This window comes from Furipterus horrens, unplaced genomic scaffold (genome assembly GCF_987537825.1).
Source record: "Furipterus horrens unplaced genomic scaffold, mFurHor1.1.pri manual_scaffold_17, whole genome shotgun sequence".
NCBI lineage: Eukaryota > Metazoa > Chordata > Mammalia > Chiroptera > Furipteridae > Furipterus > Furipterus horrens.
The window spans coordinates 43045185-43055414 of record NW_028327187.1 but is presented as its reverse complement, the minus strand read 5'-3'; the positions used below and the strand labels follow the sequence as shown (position 1 = coordinate 43055414).

Below are 10230 nucleotides of genomic sequence, written 5' to 3'. Positions count from 1 at the left end.
TCACTTTCAGACTTTCGGTGCCATTGTTCTTCATGCCATAAGTCATGGAGATGGGTACTAATTCTGTATTGAAAATATGATTACTTAAAATATGTGTAAAGAAAATTTGAATAAATCTTAGATAGTATTTTTGTAATCAGAAGTGTTGAACATCATGTTACTAAAATATAGAATACTTTTAAAAAGTACTATCATTGGGTTGCAATTAAACTTATGAAAAATTGCTTTTTATGCTTAATCTTCAAAATGCCTGACTTCATATCTAACTGAAGATCTTTCTTTACCTTATAGCTTCCGGGACCACTCTGAAAAGTGTTTTTACCCAACTTGTCTCCAGAGAAGTTGTCAGTCTTCTGTGACATCTTAACGTCACAGGTAAGAAAAGTTTGTGAACAGACAAGTTCTGTTTTACGTTCTTTAAAAGCTGGCTTTTATTTATAAAAAATTTTTTAAAGCAGTCATAAATGTGTATTGCATTATGATGGAAACTGAGCTAATAGTATAGTACAGTTATTTTAAAACTTCCCAGGAATTTGAGAAACCTGGGTTTGAATTCCAGTTCTGTGGTTCTTCTGAGCTTAAGTTATCTAATAAGAAAAAAGGGGTAAGTATATTTACCTCCCAAGGTTATTGTGAGGCTTCAGGGAATGAATATGAATATGAATTTATCTAATGTAGTACTTGGTTCATAGCTGTTCCATGGATGAATTCATTGAAGTACTATTTTTATTCAGTGCCTTCCTGTATGCCTGGGACTGGGATGGGTTCCAGAAAAGACAACTATTGCTCTGAAAAAGACAGATGTGGCCCAGCTCTCTCTTGAGAGCTTCTCTCTATTGATTATGCTTAATGTCAAAAAAATGAGTTGTTTTTTCAACTTTTAATAAAACTGTCTAAAAGAAATAAATATAAGATCTAAAATTTGTATTTTGTACTATATAGTTTGTAAAATTTAACACATAGCGTACTTTTTTGAAAAGGCAACGCATTTAGGGCAGTAAAACTATTTTTCTTGGTAGTTTACTGATGGATATATGTCATTATGAAATGTAGTATCTGTCAAAACCCATAGACTGTACAACACCAAGAGTGAACTTAATGTAAACTATGGATTTTGGGTGATTATGATGTGTCATTGTAGGTTGTAACAAATGTACCTCTCTGGTGCTGGATGTTGATAATAAAAGAGGCTTCTGTGTGGGGGCAAGGCGGGTAGAGGGAACTGAACTGTACTTTCTGTTCAAGGTTGCTGTGTTCTAAAAATTAAACTCCCTAATAAGTATTCTAAAAGTTAAACTCCCTAAAAAGATTAAAAGGGAACAAAAAGCCAAAAAAAGCAACACACAGTTGTTTTCATTTCCTTAACACTAAAAATTGTTAATAGATTTGTATTTGGGGATGAACCATTGCGGTACTGACCTCTTTTCTGGAGTGCAGTTTTTCTGCAAAGGTCCAGATCATAAATAGTATTGTGAAATATTGTGAGCCAAGAGGCAAAATGAAGACTATTATATAATTGATATCAAGAATATAACATACTTTTTCCACAAATTTTTACCGATTAAATATAAAATATAATAATAATTGAACACTTTTTTGTAATTCAGGTCTACTGATGAGAGGAAAGGAATTTATACATTTCACTTAATTGGGGTTCAAACTTAATGTGTCTTATCATCAAAATTAACCTTAAATGTTTGTTTTTCTATTAAAAGTATACTTGGCCCAGATTGGGCCCAAGGTCATTGTTTGCCAGCCCCTGCTCTATTGGTGAAATAAGTAAAATAGATCCAAATCTGAAAGGGTATAAATTCAAATAATGTGATGTGCATAAACATATGTTTATTAGCACACACTTGTTTATTCCTATATCAAGGACAAATGTAATTTGTTTTAATTGATTCTTCCTTTAATGAGAGTGACTGGTAGGTGTTAGTGTGCTATTTTAAAATCCGTGTTTTTGTGACCAGTAGCTCAGTTTGTTATAGCATCTTCTGGTCCAGATAAGCCAAGGTTGCAGGTTTAGTCCCTAGTCAGGGCACATGCAAGAATCAACCAATGGAAGGGGAAGATGGCGGAGGAGTGAAGAGAAGCTGAGGTTTCAGGCTCCCGAGACCCATCTGCAGTTTGGGCTAATTGCAGACAGAACATCTCAGTGAGCAGCTGGACACTGGCAGGAGTCGAGCCAAGGCACTGCTGGATTAGAGAAAATCCATCTGGGAACAACCTGTTTAGTGAGGATAGCGGAGGAACAGGGGACGAAACGGGATTCCTGACTGGGGCGACTGCCCAAGCTGTGGCTGGAAGTACACAAAGGCTTTTTGGCGACCACAGGCTATCCGGGAGAGGAGTTGGGAGGAGAGCGGATCTCTGCCTGCTGGCAGAGACGGGACTCCACCAAGTGGCATTGGCGCTGAAGGACAGGAGACAGCGTGCTGCCAGGCAAGTGAGAACATAATTTTCCTTTATATTTTTCTCTAGTGGATGGTGGAGGGGGGAGGAAAGTTTGGGGGTGGTAGGCCATTCTTGAGGAGCGCAGGCGCAGTGGTGCGCTCATCCACTCCCCAACCCTACCCTTGGGTCGCGGGGGGCGCATAGGGAAGTGCTCTCACTCACTGGTCCAGGTGCGCGGGGCCGTGAGTCCAGGCGTCCCTCGGACACTCCCCAACAGACATAAGATCAGTGCCCCAACGGGCACAGGGAAGGCCCACTGAACACGCAGAGGACCGTGCGCAGATACCCCTACACAGCTCCCGTGGGCGCCGGGCCCCAGGCCGGAAAGCAGACCACTAGCTCAGGCTCTGTTCGTGCTGGCCCAGAGTGGTGAGGGAAGGCAGTCAGCTGCGGCGCCAGAACAGCGGGCAGCAGCGACTCACAGACGCTTACTTACACTGAGCACAAGTGTCCGCGGACCTGCCCTAAGAGGGAAGAGACCAACTCCTGGAGCTCTGCTCAGCGGGACTAAGGGTACCGGCACGCGAGCGCGAAAACACCTCAGCCCAGGGACAATAGGCGCCAATCGCGGGGCAAGTTCTCGGGCCGCTCACGCGCGGGCAGGGACGCGCGCACGGACACCTCCGCCCCAACGCGGAACCACCTTGGCCTGGCAACAATAGGTGCCAATTGCGGGGCAAGCTCTCGGCTGCCCCGCCTGTGCAGGCGCTCACGCGCAAGGACACCTCAACTGGCTCCGGAGGGCGGCAAGGGAGCTTGCCGTGCAGGCAACCGCGGGCACGCACCATTGTGGCAACCGCGGGCGCACACCATTGCTGCAAGAAACAAGAACCTCTGAACCCCCACACTAGACCAGCTGTGGACGCAGAAAAAGAAGGCGACACACCAAGGCTAAAACGGACATCTCCACAAAAGAATTCGAGATAAAGTGGATAGAGTGACTCTCAATCAACAAGCCAGAAGGAATATTCTAGCAAAAAAATCTGAAATATAACCCGACAGCATACACAAACAATATAAAAGGTACCCCAAGAACATCAGGCTCAGGAGGTCAAAGAGACTGCACCACTGAAACCCCCAAATCTTGCATAAAGAATCTCATACCACAAAGGTGGGAAGGCAAAGCAGACAAATCCAAATAACAAAAACAAACAAGAAGAATCCAACATGGTAAGACACAGAAACAACCTCTCAATGAAAAGAAAAGAGGAATCCCCAGAAAGAAAGGTAGATGGAATAGACATAGCCCAAATGTCAGACATGGAATTGAAAACTATGGTGGTGAAGAAGCTCAATATGCTCGAAAACCTCAAAAACAACTATGACAACCTCCAAGGAAGTTACCAACAGCTCCAAGAAAATTACAGGGAACTTGCAGAGAACTACACCAGCATAAAAAAAGACATAGAAACGATCAACAAGAACCCGGAAGAAATGAAGAATGCAATCTCCGAACTGAAAAACACAGTAGAATCAGTCAAAAGCAGACTAAACGAAGCAGAGGATCGTATTAGTGAGTTAGAGGATAATGTAGGTCATAATTCTCAAATGATACAGCAAAATGAAAAAAGATTGAAAAAATATGAACAAGATATAAGGGATTTACAGGATAGTATTAAAAAAAATAATATCAGGATCATAGGAATAAGAGAGGGAGGAGAAAAGGGGCATGGAATTGAAAAACTGATAGGAGAAATAGTGACAGAAAATTTTCCGAACCTGATGAGAGAAAAAGTTATGCAAGTCCAAGAAGCACAGAGAGTTCTAATCAAGAGGAACCCCCAAAAACCCACTCCAAGGCACATCACAGTTAAAATGGCAACATTCCAAGACAAAGAGAGAATCCTAAAAGCAGCAAGAGAGAAACAGCAAATAACTAACAAGGGAGCTCCAATAAGGCTATCAACCGATTTCTCAACAGAAACATTACAAGCCAGAATGGAATGGTCAAAAATATTTCAAGCAATGAAAAACAAAGGCCTACAACCAAGAATACTCTACCCAGCAAGGCTCTCATTCAAAATAGAAGGCGAAATAAGGAGTTTCTCAGACAAAGGAAGACTAAAAGAATACATCTCCACAAAACCAGCATTGCAACAGATGCTAAAGGGAATATTCTAAGAAAAAGGAAGAGAAAAAACAAAAAAAGAGTAGAGGAACAGAGATACAAAAGGGAAATTAATAAATACATGTCAATAATAACGTTAAATGTAAATGGATTAAATGTTCCCATTAAAAGACATAGGGTAACGGAATGGATAAGAAAACAGGACCCACATATTTGCTGTCTACAAGAAACACACCTCAAAACAAAAGATTTACATAGACTGAAATTAAAGGGATATAAAAAAATATTTCAAGCAAATGGACCTGAAAAAAAAGCTGGGGTAGCAGTCCTCATATCAGACAAAACGGATTTCAAAGCAAAGACAATAAAAAGAGACAAAGAAGGACATTTCATAATACTTAAAGGAACGATTCATCAAGAAGATATAACACTGATAAACATATATGCACCCAACATAGGAGCACCCAAATACATAAAGCAAATACTAGAAGATCACAAGAAGGATATTAACAACAACACACTAATAGTAGGAGACTTCAACACTCCATTATCAACAATAGACAGATCATCCAAGCAAAGAAACACCAAGGATATACAGGCATTGAACAACACACTAAACCACATGGACTTAACTGATATATATAGAACTTTTCACCCCAAAGAAGCAAAATATACATTCTTTTCAAAGGCACACGGGACATTTTCAAAGATAGACCACATGATAGGACACAAAACAAGCCGCAACAAATTCAAGAAAATTGAAATTGTATCAAGCATCTTTTCAGACCACAATGCCTTGAAACTAAAAATCAACCTCAGGGAAAAAAATCAAAGACACCCAAACTCATGGAGACTGAATAACACGGTATTAAACAATGAATGGGTTAACAATGACATCAAAGAGGAAATCAAGAAATTTCTAGAAACTAATGACAATGAACACACAACAGCCCAAAACCTATGGGACACAGCAAAAACAGTCTTAAGAGGGAAGTTCATAGCAATACAGGCATATCTGAAAAGACTAGAAGAATCTCAAATAAAAAACCTAACCATAAAGCTACAAGAACTAGAACAGCAACAACAAACAAAGCCTAGGGCAAAAAGAAGAAAGGAAATCATCAAGATCAAAGCAGAATTAAATGACATAGAAACTAAACGAACAATCCAAAAAATCAACAAAAGTAGGAGCTGGTTCCTTGAAAAAATAAACAAAATTGACAAGCCTCTAGCCAAGCTCATTAAGAAAAAAAGAGAGAAGACCCAAATAAACAAAATCAGAAATGAAAGAGGAGAAATCACGACTGATACCCCATAAATACAAACAATTATAAGAAATTACTACAAACAACTATATGGCAAGAAATTTGACAACCTAGTAGAAATGGACAGATTTCTAGAAACATATAACCTTCCCAAACTGAATCAAGAAGAAGTAGAAAGTCTCAACAGACCAATAACAAAGAAGGAAATTGAAACAGTAATCAAAAATCTCCCTGCACACAAAAGCCCTGGACCGGATGGCTTCACAGGTGAATTTTACAAAACATTTAGGGACGAACTAACTCCTACCCTCCTAAAACTATTCCAAAAAATCCAAGAAGAGGGGGAAATCCTAAACTCTTTCTATGAAGCCAGTATTACCCTATTCCCAAAACCAGGTCAAGACACAGCAAAGAAAGAAAACTACAGGCCAATATCACTGATGAACATAGATGCTAAAATCCTCAATAAAATTTTGGCAAACAGGATCCAACAATACATCAAAAAGATCATACACCATGATCAAGTGGGATTCATCCCAGGGATGCAAGGATGGTTCAATATTCGCAAATCAATAAATATAATACATCACCTAAACAAAATGAAAGACAAAAATCACATGATCATATCTATAGATGCAGAAAAAGCATTTGATAAAGTACAACACCCATTTATGTTGAAAACACTCAGCAAAATGGGAATAGAGGGAGCATACCTTAACATCATTAAGGCTATATATGAGAAGCCTGAAGCCAACATCATACTCAATGGACAAAAACCGAAAGCATTCCCCCTGAAATCAGGAACTAGATAAGGCTGTCCACTCTCCCCACTTCTATTCAACATAGTGTTGGAAGTCCTAGCCACAGCAATCAGACAAGACAAAGAAATAAAAGGCATCCAAATTGGGAAAGAAGAAGTAAAACTATCACTATTTGCAGACGACATGATAGTATACCTAGAAAACCCTATAAACTCCACTAAAAGACTACTCGATATAATAAGTGAATTTGGCAAAATCGCAGGGTACAAAATAAATATACAGAAATCTAAGGCATTTCTGTACACCAACAATAAAATATCAGAGACAGAATCAAAAAAGAAAATACCATTTACTATAGCAACAAGAAAAATAAAGTACCTAGGAATAAACTGAACCAAAGAGATAAAAGACCTGTACACTGAAAATTATGCAACATTGAAGAAAGAAATTAAGGAAGATACAAATAAATGGAGGCAAATACCATGTTCTTGGATGGGAAGAATCAACATCATCAAAATGGCCATACTAACCAAAGCAATTTACAGATTCAATGCAATCCCTATTAAAATACCAATGACATATTTCACTGACCTAGAACAAATCCTCCAAAAATTCATATGGAATCAAAAAAGACCCCGAATAGCAAAAGCAATCTTGAAACATAAGAACACAACAGGAGGAATCACGATACCAGACATCAAACAATACTACAAAGCCACTGTGATCAAAACGGTCTGGTACTGGCATAAGAACAGACATATAGATCAGTGGAACAGAATTGAAAGCCCAGAAATAAACCCAGGCCTCTGTGGTCAACTAATCTTTGATAAAGGAGGAAGGAACATAAAATGGAGTGAGAAGAGCCTCTTTAACAAATGGTGCTGGGAGAACTGGACAGGGACGTGCAAAAAAATGAAACTAGACCACCAACTTACACCACACACGAGAATAAACTCAAGATGGATTAAAGACTTAAATGTAAGCCGTGATACCATAAAAGTCCTAGAGGAAACCATAGGCAGGAAATTTTCAGATATCACACGTAACAATATCTTCATGGATACATCCCGTAAGGCAAGAGAAATAAAGGAAAAAATAAACAAATGGGACTACATCAAACTAAAAAGTTTCTGCTCATCAAAAGAAAACATCAGCAAGATGAAAAGGAAACCAACCATGTGGGAAAACATATTTGCCAATGATACCACAGACAGGGGACTGATCTCCAAAATTTATAAAGAGCTTATACAACTCAACATCAAGAAAACAAACAACCCAATTAAAAAATGGGCAAAGGACCTGAACAAACACTTCTCCGAAGAGGACATACAGAAGGTCCATAAGCACATGAAAAAATGCTCAACATCATTGGCCATTAGAGAGATGCAAGTAAAAACCACAATGAGATACCACCTTACACCAGTCAGAATGGCCATCATCAACAAATCAACAAACAACAAATGCTGGCGAGGATGTGGAGAAACAGGAACCCTACTGCACTGTTGGTGGGAATGCAGACTGGTGCAGCCACTATGGAAAACAGTATGGAATTACCTCAAAAAACTAAAAATGGAACTGCCAGTTGAACCAGTGAGTCCACTGCTAGGATTATACCTGAAAAATCCTAAAACCCTAAATCAAAAAACCTTATGCACCCCTATGTTCATAGCAGCCCTGTTTACAATAGCTAAGTGCTGGAAACAGCCTAAGTGCCCATCTGTGGATGAGTGGATCAAAAAACAGTGGTACATCTACACAATGGAATACTATGTAGCAGAAAGAAAGAAGGAAGTCCTGCCATTTTCAACAACATGGATGGAACTAGAGAGAATTATGCTTAGTGAAATAAGCCAGGCAAAGAAAGCAAAATACCATATGATATCACCCAATACAGGAAACTAAAGAGCAACACAAACAAACGAAGTAAATAAGCAAAGGCTAGAACAGTAGTCATTAGGGGGGAGGGGGGAGGGAGAGAAGGGGGATAAGTAAGGGAAGGGTCTAGTCAAGGAACGTATATGAATGACTCATGGACATGGACAACGGGGAGGGATATAATTGTGGGAGATGGGATGGGCTGGGAGGGGGGAGCAATGGGAGAAAAATGGGACAACTAATTGAATAACCAAAAAATAAAATTAAAAAAAAAATCAACCAATGAATACAGAAATAAGTGGAACAACAATTCATCGTTTCTCTCCCTCTCTCTCTCTAAAATCAATAAAAATTTTTAAAAATCTGTGTTGTCACAGTGAATGATTTTAAAGTAGTTTGATAGAAAAAATGGTAACTGTGAAGTGAAGGACATGTTAGCTAATCCTACTGTGGTAATCACTGCACAGTATGTACATATATCAAATCATCAAGTTGTATACCTTAAGCTTACATAATATTATATGCCAATTATATCTTTATAAAGCTGAAAAATAGAAATAAACAGTAAGGTAAATTTTTAAAAATAAATGGATTGTTGGGAAAGTTATATTTTACATGACTCTTTGGTCATGTAATTTTGACTTTTAGTTTTGGCATATAAAACTTAGAATTTCTGTTATGTATCTGTTTCCTGTCATTACCAGGTACCTAGGTTCTTCCTTAACTGTGAGTGTAATATAAGATTTTTTTTCCTTGAAAATAAGATTCAGGAATACCTTTTTCTGAGTAACTTGATAAATGATGACTTTTCATTTGTTTGTTTTCTTTACTTTGGCTGTAGCTACTTGAAAACTATTCTGATGACATTGGTTTTCTGTTTAAATTATTCCTAAGATGAGAATTTCACAGGAGTGCTTATAATATATTTATCACAAAAAGTTTTTAAAGTCTGAAACTTTTTGGGTTTCTCTTCAGATCTTTAAATGGATGAGATGGCTACCACTCATATTTCCAAAGATGAGCTTGATGAGCTCAAAGAGGCCTTTGCAAAAGTTGGTAAGTATTTTTCTGCAGTATAACTACAGTAGAGCAATCTTTATTTGGCCGTAACCGAAGTTATTTCTCTTAAAAATTATATGAATGGTTAATTATGAACCTTAGGGCAAGATAGTTAAAAATTGATGGGATAAAGCTTTAAAAGCTACACTTAAACCATATTGTTTCTAAGTATATGTGATATCTAATCTGGTCAGAGGTTTTTGGTTCAAGGACTGAGTCCATAACTGGTGTTGGCTGTGGCTCTTGAAATTTTTAGGCAAATTTTATGATGTTATCATAGCTGGTGAATTGTTTTCCTGAGGAGAGGATTTGGGGCTTTTACCATATCCTTGAAGGGATGAGTGACCCTCAAAGTGTTAAGAATTCTTAGATGCTATTTTACCTTTCACTGATTCGCTTGGCTTTATTGCTTTTTTCGTATGTCTTTACTGCTTTTGCATAATGCAGACTGTTCTGCCTTCACATTAAATTACAGCATCAGTATAAGATGGGAATGCATAGCATGCCATTTGGTTTACTTTTAATATTATATAACAAGTCCTAGAATTTAGCAGCTGTGGGAGCAGTTTACAGTATTTACATTCCAAATTTCAGTGCTCAGGTCAAGTCAGCAGAGATAATGAGAAACTGGTAGGAACCGATTATTGATCTATGTACTCACATGAGTCAACATGTACAGAGAGGACATTGTTACTACTTGGTATCTCCTTGGTTAAAGGATATAAAATTCGATCAAAATGATTTGTTA

The 10230-nt window shown here is 38.4% G+C and overlaps 1 protein-coding gene across 2 annotated transcripts in view; it reads left to right on the top strand.

Moving 5' to 3' along the window:
• Nucleotides 1-302: 302 nt before the first annotated feature.
• Nucleotides 303-10230, top strand: part of PLS3 (plastin 3) — a 49078-nt gene continuing 39150 nt past the window's right edge. Inside the window, exons 1-3 of one of the 2 annotated variants that reach the window (XM_090264394.1) lie at nucleotides 303-375; nucleotides 2335-2442; nucleotides 9399-9479. In XM_090264394.1, coding sequence (XP_090120520.1) covers nucleotides 9407-9479 — 73 coding nt within the window. In that variant the 5' untranslated portion in view covers nucleotides 303-375; nucleotides 2335-2442; nucleotides 9399-9406. The remainder of the gene's footprint in view (nucleotides 376-2334; nucleotides 2443-9398; nucleotides 9480-10230) is intronic. The other variant, XM_090264393.1, reaches the window with a different exon arrangement.